Consider the following 16,135-nt stretch of genomic DNA (forward strand, 5'->3'; position numbering starts at 1 on the left):
CACTGTAAGGGGACAGAACTTAGCTCAGCTGTCAAGGTGCTTGAGTTAATTTCAAAAATAGATTTAGTATGTATAAAATTTTGTTTTAACCATGCCACAGTATCAAGGGATGTTTAAATCTGGAGACTTTTTTTGTTACTCCATGTCCTGAATAAGGTGAGCACTATCTTCATATAATAGAATGGTGTACGTTCTGTCAGCTTCTTAGAGCATGTTTCTGCATTTTCCCAGTGTTATGGAGAATATTCATTGATTACTTTAATCAGTTTTTAAAAATTCACAATTTCCCCTTCTTCTTTGTTAAGATGAATTAGGTAACACACACATACATGGGCACACACACAGGCACACACACAATGGGATTTTTAAATTCCTTATACTTGTTTTGGAACAGCATTTACCACTCATATTATTTTTAAAGTTTTGCACCACCATTCAGATAAGTTTTAAGGCAAGCAGAAGGCTAATTTTAAAATGTTTCATATGGGTCTGTTTTGCATAGTAGGATCATCTGAATAAATCTTCCTTTGAGACATTCCTTCCATTTATCTCTTTGTTTCTACAACAGCCAGCTTGTTCTTCACCTACAGGAGGGCTAACTTGACTTTTCCAGGGACTTTCAATTATTTCTAGATGTTGGGCAAAATACAAGACTGAGATCACCATGATTTTCAAAAGTTCCTCATCTCTTACATTTGTCCTTTATCTTTCAAATGCTATGTTCATCATTATGTTTGATAGAGTGACGTAAGTTGGAAGTTATCCTATATTCACTTTTATGTTCAGATTTCACAGTTTGCTAAATATAAACCTATTTTTCCTCCTTTCATTGCCAATGTCCCCAACATCAATGGCTCAGTTCTTGATGTTTTGTGTTACTTCCTGAGACTTACTGAATTCTCAGATATGAAGACACTTTTCTGAACATATTCTCAGTGTGGGTTTCTCAGTGGTGGAGTAGAGAATCCTCATCTGTGCTGCCTTCGGCAGCTGTGTAAATACAGCTGGAAACTTGCAAGTGGACAGCGTTGATTGTAAATTGGTTTCCTTATGTGTTTTGGAATGCTGTTCTGAGAACCATGAACCCTGAATTTCAGATGAGTTTCCATCGCTACAACTTTCATATACATATTTAATATTACTTTCTGGGTTTGGACAAAGCCTTGCCCTTAGTGGACATGTTACTTCTTTAGGCTTAGGCTCCTTCTTGGACTTTTTATTTTACAGTATCCTAAAACTCATGACAAACAGAAATATTACAGATCCTTTAGTCTTCTGGATGTTTGGGGTAAGGCAGGTGTATTAGCCTACTAGGGTTCCCATAACAAAATACCACAGACTGGGTGGCTTAAACAACAGAAATTTATTTTCTAACAAATCTGGAGATTGGGGTGTCAGCAGAGTTGGTTTCTTTCAAGCTTATCTCCTTGGCTGGTAGATGTCCATCTTCTCCCAGCATCTTCACGGGGTCTTTCCTTTGTGCCTGTGTCTTAATCTCCTTCTTATAAGGACACCAGTCACATTGGATTAGGGCCTACCCTCATGAGTCATCTTACCTTAATCATCTCTTTAAAGACCCTATCTCCAAATATAGTCACATTCTGAAATACTGGGGGTCAGGACTTGAATATATGAATTTTGGAGGGGACACAATTCAGCCTATCATAGGAAGGAAGCAGGAGGAAAAGGGAGGTAGTGATAAGAAAATTACTCAAAGCTTGCTGTTGGAGTATTGAGTGTATGAGTTCTACACTCAACAGGTACAGAACTGAACTTATCATCACCTCCTTCTCCTCCCAAATCCACTCTTCTTGTGTTTTCTGTTTCAGGAGGGACCATCGTCATCTAAGCAGTCACAGAGCCAGAAACCTGGAATCCTCTTGGGCTCTCTTCTCCAGCTAATCCCTGTTACTCTATTAAACCCCTAATGAGTCCTGCAATTCTACCTTGGAACGTATCTTGACTCCTTCCCTCATCTCCTTTCCCATGGTCTCTACCTTAATTTGGGCTATTTATAATTACTCACCTGGATTACTGTAATAATCCCCTAATTCATCTTATTTCCTCAATTCTGCCCTTTCTCCCTACTAAAATTCATCCTCCAAACTGCTCTAAGAGTAGTCTTTCTAGGAAAAAAAAATCTGGTCATGTCACTTTCAGATTGAATTTCTTTAATGGTTCCACATTGCTTTAAGCATAGAATTCAAATTTCTTAGCTCTAACATGCAATATAATTCTTTCCCTTCAGTCTGATGGTCACATGCTTATTTCTGGGTGAGCGTTATTAGACCCAGGCAATCCAATACGCTGATTGGCTAAAATAATTAGGATCTACTCCTTAGGGTCATCTTCCCTGGAATCATGGGCTGGATGGGGGAAAGATGGGGCCCAGGACAAAATCAGGGTTTCACTAAGAATGTGGAGGAGGAAAGAGACAGTGGGTTTCAGGCAGGTAACCAGTAATGTCTTCAGTCTGTTCCTTCACGGAATTCGCAGCCTAGTGGTGAAGACAGAAAAATAAAGGCAAAGTTACAGTGCAGCGTGGTAAGGACAATTGTAGAGTTTTGCGCAGGTTGCACAGTAAGCATGAAGGCTCCTTTGTAAATTAGACCAGGGCTTCAAAGAAAGTTTCCTAAAGGAGGTGATACACAACCCAAATTTGTGAAAAATGAGCAAGAGTTAACACATTGAAGAAGAGGAAAGAGGCATTGTGGCAGCAGGAACAGCAAGTGAAAAGGCCCAAGAGTCATGCAAGAGTCACTGGGGAGCCACACATCATTTGGGTTGACCAGAGAGGAACTATATATGTCATATAAGTTTTATTCTATAAAGTTTCCGATAATACTTCTGTTGTATTCTATAAAGCTACTGTGTATGTACTGCTAACTAAAGGCCAAACATGATATGCAATTCCACTTAATACAGCACTCTGGGGTTAGAATGTAAACCCCAACCGAAAGATGAAGAAACTCAGACTAAAAGGCTAAAGAACTTATACAGGGTCATATAGACCTGGCTCTAACCACTTTTATACACAACTTTTCACTTAGAATTCAACCTCATGAAACTTGTTACCTCAAGCAACGACATAGGCTGAAAACAAATAGAATTGTAGGAATATACATTTGGATATATTTGAGAACCAGATATCTAAGAGAGATTGAAGGAAAACCCTGTTTCTAAAGTACAACTTCTCTTTTTGACCAAGTCCTCTGATGGACTATTCTTTGGCATACATGTCAGGGATAGAACACAACGGTCAGTTTCTGACGCAGGGTTCTTCTGTCACCTGGCTGTCACCAGTCAGCGATCACATTTCTTAGCTCATGATCTGCCCCCGTCTCCGCTGGAATGTCTCTTTCCCCCTTCTTCAATTTACTGCCTTTTGTTCATTCTTCACAGATTCAGTTTAAGCATCACTTCCTTTAGGAAACTTTCTTTGAACCCCTGGTCTGGTTAAGAAAGGAGGCTTTGTGTTCACAGTGTACCCTGTGTAGAACTCTACAACTGTCCTTATCACAATGCACTGTAACTTTGGCTTTGATTGTTTCCCTACCCCCTCACTGCAGTCTGTACAGTCTAAGATAAGGACATTGCGTTCTTCTTTTTCCTCTTTCCTAAGAAAACCTCAGTTTTGTTCAGGTCTCTGTCCCTCCTGCATGTGGTCCACATAGCTCAAGAAAGGCTACCTCTTTCCTCTCACGAATGGATCTGGTTGTTTAAGCAGTGATTCTCAACCAGAGGTAAGTTTTCCCCTCCAAGGAACATTTGACAATGTGTGGACACATATTTGGTTGGCACAGCCAAGGCTTGCTCCAGGCATCCACTTGGTAGAGGCCAGAGATGCTGCTAAACATCCTACAATGAACGGGGCGGCCCCCTATCGCCTCCGCACTGGGCCCCTGGGCCCCATCAAAGAGTCATCTGGCCCCAAACAACAAAATACTACTGAGGTAGAGGCACTCTGGTTTAAGTCAGTGTTTGTGTGACTTTGTTTCCTGATCGTTAATGGTCTAGGGATGAATATGAACCATACGGATGCAAGGGACTGATATACCATGAATGGGAAAAAGATGGGATGATAAAGCTAGAAAGCTGGATTGTGGTTACATTGTGGCGAATTTTAAGTGGAAGACTAAGTATGGTCTTTGTATTGTAATGGAGCAGGGAGTAAGTACCGTGATTGAAAAGTATTTCAGGAGAGTAGGTCTACCATGTCACCCGCAGGATAGATGGGAGTGGGACGGGGCATGACAGCCAGGAGCGCCTGAGACAGCTATTGTTACATTTCCTGAGTGAGGTGACATGGTGGGTGGTCCTATTTAGGTCCCTAGTGGTTAGTGTAGTCTCCTACACCTAGAGGGACTCAAGAATGTTTCTTGAATAGTTGGTTTGCAACTGTTTTCTGGAACACAGTAAATAGATTATGATTCTGACCCAGTGTTCTTATTACTTAAAAGATCTGTGTCACCTAGATGTCTGTGATTACACGTGGAGAAAAAATAAAGTTTAATAAATTCCAAATTTCCCTGTGTTTTGAAAGGACATCATCTTAGGTAAATTTTGCATAAACACTAAAGGCAGTTTGTGTGTATGTGTGTGTGTGTGTGTGTGTGTGTGTGTGTGTGTGTGTGTATGTGTGTAGAAATGTTTTCTTGTAGAAGTACCTTTTGAGCATACTTTCCTGGGATAGATTTTTGGTACATGTGGCAGTGCCCTGTTGGGTTTCGAGTCTGACTCTGAGGTGAATGCCCAAGATCTCAATGTTGGGGTACCCTTTACCAGCTTCCTGGGGCTTCAGACGTGCAGAGGCAGCCCCCAGGCTTCTGCCCTATCCCACTGCCCCGTTTACTCGGCAGACCTGCCTTCCATCACTTTCCTGTCTGGTGAACACCGGCCCTGAAGGCATTAGGGAAGTTCACTGAGACTTGTTTTTTCCCTTTGTTCCTAGTAATGGTTCCAAGGTAAGTTTTTTTGGCAGGAAAACGACTGTGATGTTTTAGATTAATTCAGGGAAGCTCCTAGTGGACCCCTTAAACATCGCACCCACTGGCAGCCTAATCAGTACTTGCTGCTTTGGTAGTGTGCAAGGACATCTATAGTCCTGGCAATAAGCTTACAGAGAATTTATTCTTTATAATTGAGTGTAAAACATTGCTTTTTAAGGTGTGCTTTTCTGTACTCAAAAAAACTTAAGACTAAAAAACAAGACATTCTATAAATATATGTTTAATAACTTAGTTTTGTAAGTCCACCCCCCCTTTCCTTTTGATTGTTATAATGGAAAACATTGCTTTCAGTGATTAGAAGTAAAATGTTGATGGCAAATTTAAAAGACATTACGATCCTTTATATCTTTTTTCTCTTGGCAAAGCAATTTAATTAGGAAATAATCTTGTCCTCTAACATCTGACAATTACCATAAAATTATATCCCACTTGGTTGGCAACGAAACCAGTTTGTTCGAATTTGTAGCAAAATTTTGAGCTTTTACATTACTGTGAAAAGACAGTCAGATTTTAAATTAGAAAGATGAGGTTTAAAAAAAATCAGAAATGCAAAGAACCGCTTTTAAAACGCAATCTCCAATTTTCAGAAGTATGATTTCAGTGGGGCTGAGAGTGGGGAACCTACTAAATCCTTCAGGGAAGGAGAAGGGAGCACCTGGGGAGGGTGCTGATCACATCAGAGCTCAGCTCTTGCTGCCTGTGCACGCGTGTGACTGTGTGCACGCACGCGTGTGTGTGTGTATGTGTGTGCCTGCGTGTGTGCGCGCGCGCAGCCACAGGGCCGCTGGGGTGCTCGGGCCGCGGGCTTCCTCGCGGCCGGGAGCGGGGCGCGCGTCCCCGGCTGGGCAGACCCGGGTCGTGCGCAAACGCATGCAACGCCGGCTCTTTGTGTGTCTGTGTGGCTCCGCGCCGCCGCGGGCACCATTTTCTGCTCGGCTCGGGACAGGCACATAAAAGGGAAGGCGGCTGCCGCCCGTCGCCGTCCTCTTTCCCTCAGATGCCCTCTGCTGCAGGTTTATTATTACAGTACGGGCCGCGCCGCCTCTCCCCGCGGCCTTGGCCAGCCGCCGGGCTATGCAGCGCCCTGGCCGCCTTCACGCTTGGCTCGCCCCCAAACCGCCTCCTCCGCCTCCTTATTTGTCTGAAAAGCAACCGCACGTCGAGGCGAAGAAGCCCGCCGGGGCAACAGAGGCCGGGCCGGCGTGAGTGCGCGCCGCGCTGCGGGGGGCGGGGCCGGGGCGGCGCGCCTGTCTGCGGGACCCTTTGTCCCCCAGGCCCGGGCCAGCGCAGTGGGGGCAGCGGGGTGCCCGGGGTGCCGAGGGCCGGGGCGCGCGCTCGTTGGCCGCTCGCCGACCGGGCCCCGAGTCGCCGATTCCTGCCGAGTAAGCAGTCTGGCTCCGCCGCGGCAGCACAGTGGCAGCAAGGCTGGGGCGCTGGCGCCGCACCAGCCCATCAGAATTAGCTCATTGTTCACTAGCACACTAGCAGCAGAGAGAGGGAGAGAGAGAGAGGGAGAGAGAAAGAAACTGACTCTTAGAGAAAGAGACACACTCTTGGAGAGAGAGAGAGCGCGAGGCAGGGAGACCTTCCCCTCCTTTTTCCAAGGCTGCACTTCTTGGAAGTGAAGCTGGTTTGGGTTTTGTTTCCCTTCCCCCTCCTCCCTCCTCTTCCTCCACCCCTTTTCCCTCCCCCTGCCCCCTCTCCCCATCCCCCAGCTGTCTTTCTAGCATGATACCCTTTTTCATCCACATTTGTGTTTCAGGTGTAGAGAGGAGAGAGTGAACAGGGAGCGGGGCTTTTGTCTGTAAGTATATGCCATTCCCATCCCCGGCCGGGAGCGCTGCTTTCTCTTTTGTGTCGATTTCTTTCCGTTGCTCTTAGCTGGACCCTTCAACCCTGCAGAGTTCATGCTTCTTCCCTCTTAATTTTAAAGAGCTGAAGCGTGTACTTGGAGAAATTCTGGCATTTTGGGTCCTACTGCATTAAGGCTGGAATTTAACTTGGGCTTTTTTAAAAAAAATGCACAAGTTAAGAGGGAGAATTCTTTTGCGAAGGGGTGGGGTTTTTTGCTTGTTGGTGTGGTTAATTTTTGTTCTTCTTGCTCATAAAGCATTGTTAGGAACTGTTTTGTTTCTTTTCATGAGATGCACTTTGGTGCATGCAAGCCTCCCCCCACCCCCCGCGCCTTTTATAAAATGAATTTGTGTCCCTCCATCCTTAGACTTTATTACTCTTTCAAAGCTGCTGTCGCCTCCTGGGGTCTTTCCAGGCATTCGATCTTGCAACACTTTTTTTTTTCCTGCATTTTCTTATAAAGCAGTTGAACTTCAGGGGAGGGAGGGCTTAAAAATAACTGACTGCTTTTTGCTTGATGATGATAATAATCTCATTTGCATTTATATGTATCTGTAATACCATTATAGGAAAACTCGAAGAGCTTAAGATACCCTGTTAGAGAACTTTTAGTTTCTCCATTCATCTTAATTTTTGTCTTAACTTATGTTAACAAAAGAACTGTGTTCTGATGACACAAAGGTTGAGAGGAAAATCACTGCAGCATGTACATTAATGTTTATTTGGTTTAGGGAGAAGGGCATAATGGTGTATATTCCTGACTTTTCCCCCTCAGTGTAGTTTTTTTTTTTTTTTTTTTTTTTTAAGCACGGAAGGTTATGTAATGCAGTGCCATTTCCAAAAATATCCACTCTGAGGCATTACACTACGCGGTGGAAGGCTGATTCCTATTCTGCTGTCTTGATTGCAAATATACTGCCAGTAGTATGTCTGGGAACAAAGAGCAGCCAGAAAACAATCTATTTTTATCACTTGGTTCTACTTTTAAGTTTGAACTCCTGCAATTTAAAGATGAACCCAACAATAAGAATAGCCCAGGACTCTGGGAAGCTAGGTACCAGGGATTCCTTTGTCCCCTATTTAAGCCTACAGACCGATTGAAAAGCTCTTTCAGAAGCCCCAGTGGTTACAATAATTTGCATGTAACTTAGCTTAACCACAGAAAATGGTTATTTGTCTGTAGCCTCTAAACAGGCTTTCTCATTTGCTGACCTGTGGTGTGGCAATTTGTCTACTGTATTTAAACATATTTTGCAGGTTGGTTGGTCTCCTTGGACTGAAGAGAGGGAGGGTGCAAGGCCAAGACTGTTAAGGATTCTCAAAATGGTAAGCATTGGTCATCAGAGGAGATTCTCAGTTGCTTCTTATTAGTCTTTATTCCATATAAATATCAACCACCCACCTTCATCCTGCTTGAACCCTCCATTGTTCCTACCCCATCTGACCTTTCAAAGGTTCTGTCTCTAGCCTGGGGAGCTTTGCAGTACAGCAATTTATATGAACTGGATGTGGTGAATTAGGGATTAGGTCTTTTGATTTTCAATCATTTTGAATAGAAAACTGAAATTCCTCTTTCAGAAGGGGCGATTTATTTAACTCCAACAACAGAAACCATTCTCTTCTTTAAGAAGAGTGATATGTTGTGACATGCGTGGAAGAGGTGGCAGCAGTAGGGCTCAAACAAAGCAATGAGTCTTCTGTTAGAGATAGCCAGAACTTATCCCCCAAAATAGGAGTCTGTGTCCAGCTAATCCAACAGCTATAGAATCTGCTGTCTTTAAAAGCAATATATACATAGAGCATGGACTTTTATATTAATACACTGTCTATTGTATCTCTAACATAATTAGTGTTTTTTTGTTGTTGTTGATTTATAACTTCATTTATGAGAGATGTCTGCTCAGTTTTAGAAGATAAGCATGTTATCCTCTAAATGAAAGTGTAACTATTTCTGACAAGCATTATGATCCACAGAGGAGGAAGTTAAGTGTTTGATGACTGATTAAAGAAATAGATGAAATACACGTTATTAACAGTTGAATAAGTGTATTAATTTTCTTTGAAAAATTTCCTCTATGGAAATAAAGTTGAACTGAAAAATAGAACAGAAATGTCATGAAACTTTTCACTTAAGTACAGCATGTCCTCCTGCAGATGTTTATGCTCTTTAAAACACCTCTTTGCCACTTAGAGTGTGTGATTTCCAAATTTAGTTTTCATTTTTTCTTTTAAACGAGGGAGGAATTTAATGAATCAAAATTGAATCCGATGTACTTGATGTTTTCTTTGAGAACAATCGAAGTATAAGCTTCCAACGAGAAAAATGAATCAGAAGCAGTTAAATGAATTCTGTTTGAATTCTGTTAATAAGTAAGCTCTTATTTTTTGTATGTGCCTCACCTGTAATTTCAACAGGTGGGTGTCAAAGCACCTAATCAAATAGATCTTGTTTGGGCATAGATTGATAATGACCAAATTAAGGAACTTAAGGTTGGAGGCAAAAGGGATGAACAGAAAATTAAACTAATCAGTAGGTTTTGTGCAAATGGTTCCTAACTCCATATTAAATTCCTAACTAGCCATTGTCATAGAGTTCTAGGATGGTAATAAAATAAACTGCTGCAAAGTATTTTTGTTTATTTAATTATCTTTTACTGTGACTGGCCACATCATCATGTCTTATAGCTCTTTATCCCAGAACCTTACCCTTTGTGTCACCATAGATAGACCATGAAGATTCATGTGTGTTGTGATATGTCAGGTGACCAGTTTGGTTGAACATCAGTTTGACCACTGACTCTGCCAAAACTAGCCCTATAGATCAGACTCAAAGAGTAAATATCGTGTTTCCATAGTAGTGAGCGGAGTGAGCTTTGTGGAAGGCAAGCATGTGTGCCAAAGCCGAGAATGAAAGTTGGAACGATTTGCATGCCGAAGAGCAAATTCGAGTTATTACTACATGTTGTCAATTTCTCACAGTTGTCGTTTATGTATGGTGGCAGAATGAGAAATCACAATTTGTTGCTCTTGGAAGGATTTTGAGTCATGGAAAAATTCTCACAACTTTTTGGTGATCCTTTCATCAAGATGTCAGTCCCTTTTGGCACAAGCCCATTGCCTGAAATGAAACCACCGACAGTTATTGTCCGTGGGTGATTCCAAGTAACTTTCTAGCAATTCTCTTATTCCAGGAGGTCTGAGGTCTTCAAAGTCTTTTCACATTCTAATGTTAAAAAAAAATGTTTCGATTGTGTTTTTTTTAAAACTGATATTAGAGGGGTCTTATACCTCCTTTTCTCCTTTTTGGAAAAATGAAGTTATTTTCTTTCCTTGATTAAAACAGATTACTTTGCTGATCTCTGTAACTGGCTTTTTAAAGACTTAGCCCGTATACAGTAGAAACTAGTACTAGGGAAGCAATAGAGTTAACACCTGGCCACCTCTAGAAAATATACAAACATGCCTTTTCTGTTAAATGTGTATTTCCATTTACATAATTTAAAACATTAAAGAGGATCTAATTTCAGTGTATTTGAGCTGCTTAGTAAAGGGCCTATTCCAAATACAAATTTATAGTCAGCTCATTCCAGAGTAAGAAATTAACTAGTAGACTCCAGAATTCAAAACAGAGTGATTCAATATTTAGACATTTGACATACCCTAAAGTGATGTTTCACAACGATAATTTGAAGGCACTAAAGAATACTAATGTGCCTTTTGCATTACCAAAAAAATACAACTGCTTTGTTGACACTACAAGGCTTTAATCACATTGTATTCTGTGTAGGGGACCCTTTGGGCACAACTCCAGGGGGCACCATTTACATAGACTACAGTTCATCTGGGGTTGTGCCTTTTAGGAGGACTGTTAAAAGTTTTAATTTTGAGTGTGGTTTGCCTTATCTTAGTTTCCTAGAATTTTTTTTAAATAACTCATCCCTCAGCTTTTTCAGTTTTCTAGTAAACATACGTTTTTCTAGTCCCCACCCCACCCCCTTCTTTGCAATTAACAAGATATTGTGAGTCTGCAGAAATCTTCAGCATTTCTTTAATTTATATTTGGCTTTTTGTTAAATTTAATTTCTAAGATTATATTTTTATATGGGTCCTTGGTTTTTACTTAGCTGTTTTATTTTAAAGGTACTTGCTTCAGGTACATCACTGAGAAGAAAATACTTCAGGATGAGCAGATGGGTCTTACTGAATAGTTTGAAAAACTAAATTATTTAATTCCATGTCAAGAGTAAGTCCTTATTTTCAACATGACTGCCCTCTGTGCTGTAAACTTGCCTCCAAGTATGGATGTGCCATGGATTCACAGTGGCATAAGCATGGGCTCATTATGTTTTAACAGAGACCTAGGAATTGGAACAATTTTAGATTCTCTCTAAGACCGATGCTGAGCTTTTCAAAAAGATGAGTTGACTCCATTGTACCATTCATAGAGCTCTGCTTTCTGTACAGTCTGTGAAGTGGCATTCATGGGCTTACAAGGAGACTCTTTCAATAATCTCTCCATTAACATAAGGTTTCCTTGTTTGAAGAAAAATACAAAGATTGCGGAGGGATGAGGTCCTGTTGGTAGCTGTGCCGTTGGGTTTTGGAATGTAAATTTACAAGTTGCTTAGTGATTCTTGATTGTGGAGATGCTGAAAAGTACCTAGAAGGGTAATTTTAGATGGTACTATCTTCTCTTTCACCAGGCCTTCTAGCACACTGTGAGGGGAGAATTGGGAATTGTTTAGGGAATGAGGACAGTAGGGATGGTCTATCTGGGTTTAGCCCCAGTCCTGCTTCCTCTTGAACTAAATAGATATTTCAGGCAGGAGAAGATATTTAAGCAGAAATCTTGGAATAAACAGTTATTTAAAGCACCATTCTATTTTTTTTGTTTGTTTGTTTCTTCTATTTTAACCTGATGCAATCCTTAAAAACTGGCATGTAAATCAGATCTTCATAAATACACTGAAGGAATTCACTTTATTTTAAACCCTAAGATGAATACTTTAAAATCAGAAAATACACTTCTAAAATATGAATACTTTAGTAAGCCAAATGAGTAACCTCCAGATTATGAGTCTTATACATCCTGTTCACTTACATTGGACCGACTGGGAGCCTTGGAGTGAAGTACTGTGGCTTCCTTGCTCTTGCACATATTTTTTTAAATGCTGTTTCTGGCTGGAAAGTCTTTTAAGGTCTTATTCTCACAACCAAAGTGAAATGGAGGGTTGAGATAATTATCTGAATAATTATGCTTAAAACAAAAAAAAAAGTTGATTTTTGTCTGATTCATCTTGGCTATTCAAAATGTTGCTGGAGTGAGGTAGGAGTGGGAGGGATTTGCCTGAATTATCTGAATAATTCCTTTCTTATTCAGGAAAAAACTAGCAATAAGGAAATCTTACCAGCAAATCCAATTTGAGTATACCAGAAAATATATTGCATGTACATGGACTGTGTCATCTTAGTTGATGAAGATACATTTAAAAAATTCTAATTTTAAACCACTCCTTTGCTTTGTACTGGAAAACAGGTTAACCATAAATCTCAGCCCACAGCTGTAGAAATTATGGTTACTAAAAATATTACTTATTGGTTCTAAATTTATCTGAAATGGGTATTTCTGGACATGTTTTGCACCTAGGGACAGCTTCAAGAGTCTCTCATCTCAGTGGTTTAAAAAACAGCAGTGATCCTGAAACTGATCTATTAGCGCATGACAGTATTAGCAGCTCTAATGGTTTGGGACTTAAGCATTAGCATGGCTCTCAACTAAATTCTAAATATCAATTCAGTTATTAGTAGCAGTGACATGGTATTAACCTAGTATAACACTAGATTATACTCTCTTGCATTATTTGTTAGTTGGACCACATACATTTCTTTCACTGACCAGCTAAATTATAGGCTCCCAGAGGGTTTATAAACTTCATATATAGTGCTTAATAAAGTATTAAATATATGTTAGAAGCTCAGTAAATATTTGGTCTATACATGCTAATACCTATTAAGTTGGACTTTCAAAAAATTCATCGTTAATGACTTAATCTTGTTTAGTTTTGGTGGACTAGAAGTAATTTGTATCCTTCCATTCTTCTAAAGAGCTAGGAAGTTGAAGTGAGTGTAATTTTAGTTTCCACAGTAAATTATTTTCCTTCCTCCCCTTTTCTTTTTTAATGTACCTCAATGGCATATTGATTGTTTTTAATACATTTATTTTATTTTATTTTTTTTGGCCACGTTGGGTCTTCGTTGCTGCAGGTGGGCTTTCTCTAGTTGCAGTGATCAGGGGCTACTCTTTGTTGCGGTGCGCAGGCTTCTCACTGCAGTGGCTTCTCTTGTTGCGGAGCATGGGCTCTAGGCACGCGAGCTTCAGTAGTTGTGGCACACAGGCTCAGTAGTTGTGGCTTGTGGGCTCTAGAACGCAGGTTTAGTAGTTGTGGCGCATGGGCTTAGTTGCTCCGCGGCATGTGGGATCTTCCCAGACTGGGGCTTGAACCCATGTCCCCTGCATTAGCAGGCGGATTCTTAACCACTGCACCACCAGGGAGATCATCCATTATTTATTAACAGGAGAAAAAAAATGTGCTTAAGCCATAAAGCCACTTGCCCAAAAAAGAATGGCTTGCAATTGCTCACCTTTACCAGCATTTAGAACCACACTCTGAACAACCTGGTACGATGCTAGTTCTCCAGGTTTGATCTAGCTGTGGTACTCAAAACTCACAGCAGCTTCTCCTGCAGTCCTAAAAATCCCCTCTGGGATCTAGGAGGACCTTTGCTCCCAGTTTTGGAACTTTAAAGAGTCTTTACTTATTTCCAGTATAATCTCATTCTGTGATATTATGAAAGTGGTCCCAAGAAAACAAAGATGCCATGTCTGAAAGTACTGAAGAAAATGAGAAGAGTAAAAAAAAAAAAAAAAAAGAAAAGAAAATGAGAAGAGTTAGCAGTAGGGTTATGCATATATTCCCATGTCAGCTGAACAAGTTTTTGTTGTTGAGCATTTTCTTTATGCTTAGTTCTTTGCATTATGGAAAGTGCACAGTTGGCCAGTGGCCTCAGTGGATTTATATTTTAGTTGTGGCAAGAAGACTAATATGCATGACAAACTTAAACATTGTCTTGCAGTATAATCTAGTGCTAAATTGTAAAATGCAGAAGAGTGGTATTATTGGGGACTGGGGATTATAGGCAAAAACTTTTTTTTAAGGAGGTAGAAATTCAGCTAGACCCAGAGATGACAAATGTATGGCATGTGTGCCACCACTGACTCCTGCTATATACCTGTGGCAGACATTGCTAATCAGTGTCTTGACGCTCATTATTATTATTCACCCTGAATATGATTTCCCAATCCTCACAATCTTGTTCTGTTAACAACTGATTGGAGTCGGCACAAAATTTGAAACTTAGAAGCTCTTTGAGAGCAGGTACTATGCCTTCTTCAGATTTTTAGGGCTTAGCATCAATCCTTAATAAATATTGAGTGAATGAAGAATTAAGAATATTCCGGTAGATTTAGTTGAGAGAAAAGCATATTTCTCATAAAAGAAAAGTATGCTTACAGGAGTGAGCATAATGCGTTTTTACTACAGTAGGGAATGTCCTCCTCCCTGTTTAGGGCCTCTGTGCTCTCGAAGACAGACCTCACACACTCGACCTAGAGGTTGAGGACTTGATGTGCTGAGCCAGAGGAAGCCACTGAGCGGGCATCTTGGAGATGGCCCGAGGCTCTCACTCAGGTTCCAGCCTGTCTCAGGTTCTTTGCGTTTTGATTGTGCCCAACAGAAAAGGGCACACACACTCACATACACCTTCTGATTGATTGTAAGCTTAATTTACTGCTGCCTCTCACTCTCTTTGGGTCAGGGTGGAGTGGTGGAAAAGAAAGAAGGTCCCTAGCTGGAGGGAGTTGGGAAGGGAGCATACGCTTAACCTCTTTCTTGGGAGAAGGTGGCAGCACTTCCACTGGTAAATGCCAGAGGGTTCGTCAGTGTCCACTTGGCCAGAGAGGGTGTTGCTGCCGTGCCAGCTGCATGAAAGGAGGCCCCATGCGTCCCTTCTGTGAGGCTAACTGGGTGTAGCCATGTGCTAATCAGTTGTAACCACACGCACCCAGCTGGTTCTCTCTCTCTACTTCTTCCTGATTAGCCAGATGTACGTATTCAGAGTTCAAGCCAACACTTACATCACCATAATAAAATTGTTTACAATTTGAGGCCTACAGGCTGTTACTAATTTAGTCAGTAGTCTAGTGACCATCATAAGGGAATCTTGTCACATGATACACAAAAGTTGGGGAAAGCCAAGACCAAGAAGGATTTTTCTGGAACCTCTTCTGGAAACAGCACAGACTCAGAAGGCATCAGCTGCAAGGTTTTCAATATGAAACGATTTTACCAGCTCCTTTGGCCCCTTCAGATGAGGTTGGACTCATCCCCTAAGTCTCTCAGTAAGTGACATAGGTAAGCACTGTTCCTTGAATTCCTTAAGCCTACTCCCACCTCATACTTTCAAGTATTTTTTTTCAACTTCGGTGTTTAAACCTTCATAAGTTTAATTTCTGTGGCTGGGCAGCCATGCCAGGAACTATGTGAACTCATCTTTTATTTCTAGCTACTATAGCATATATTTTCTTAGAGGGACCAGGCCACTTGTTATTCTGAACATGCCCCAGGAGGCCCTCCCTCTGTGCCTTTGCTTACTCAGTCCTAGAAAGAATGCTCCTCCTGACAAAATAAAGCTCTTCTTCCAGACTGAATTTAAATGACAACTCCTCCATGAAACTCACCCCAGGACATCCAGCAGGGATGATCTCATGCTCCTCTGTACACTCATCACACAACAGTCTACTTGTAGCTGGCTTCTTTCTGCATGCTTTTCTACCCTCCAAGATTGTAAACTTGAGACACGAACACTGACCACTAGTAAGTGAACATCAGGCCTCTTTTTATGATAGCAGTTGAGGCTGTGATGCCTCATTTTTTTCCTTTTCCTCTACCAGGATGGTGAGTTCAGATGTGGGAAAGTTTCGTCATTGAGAGGGAACTCTAGAACAGCTAGTGAAGTTGATTGGCATTCTTTTCCTACAAAGTAGAAGGATCCCCTAACCTTCATGGACCTTAGAATAGATTGCACCTCCATGAACCACTCTGACCACTGCTCCAGTACCTGTGTAGGAACTGGCACACTCTTAGTAATCGATAAATGTCTGTGGAATACATGAATGAGTCAGAGCTCAGGGATACGTGGAGATCTGTTATTTC

The 16,135-nt window shown here is 41.2% G+C and overlaps 1 protein-coding gene across 6 annotated transcripts in view; it reads left to right on the forward strand.

Annotated features, from left to right (window-relative positions):
* Positions 1-5,879: 5,879 nt before the first annotated feature.
* NREP (neuronal regeneration related protein) overlaps positions 5,880-16,135 on the forward strand; it is a 31,430-nt gene continuing 21,174 nt past the window's right edge. Inside the window, exons 1-3 of one of the 6 annotated variants that reach the window (XM_079918374.1) lie at positions 5,880-6,211; positions 6,772-6,813; positions 8,121-8,191. In XM_079918374.1, coding sequence (XP_079774500.1) covers positions 6,084-6,211; positions 6,772-6,813; positions 8,121-8,175 — 225 coding nt within the window. In that variant the 5' untranslated portion in view covers positions 5,880-6,083 and the 3' untranslated portion in view covers positions 8,176-8,191. Of the gene's footprint in view, positions 6,212-6,243; positions 6,392-6,442; positions 6,585-6,771; positions 6,814-8,120; positions 8,192-16,135 lie in introns of those variants that run through there. The other 5 variants (XM_079918375.1, XM_079918378.1, XM_079918376.1 and 2 more) reach the window with 5 other exon arrangements.

The sequence above is a fragment of the Stenella coeruleoalba genome (genome assembly GCF_951394435.1).
Source record: "Stenella coeruleoalba genome assembly, chromosome: 3".
NCBI lineage: Eukaryota > Metazoa > Chordata > Mammalia > Artiodactyla > Delphinidae > Stenella > Stenella coeruleoalba.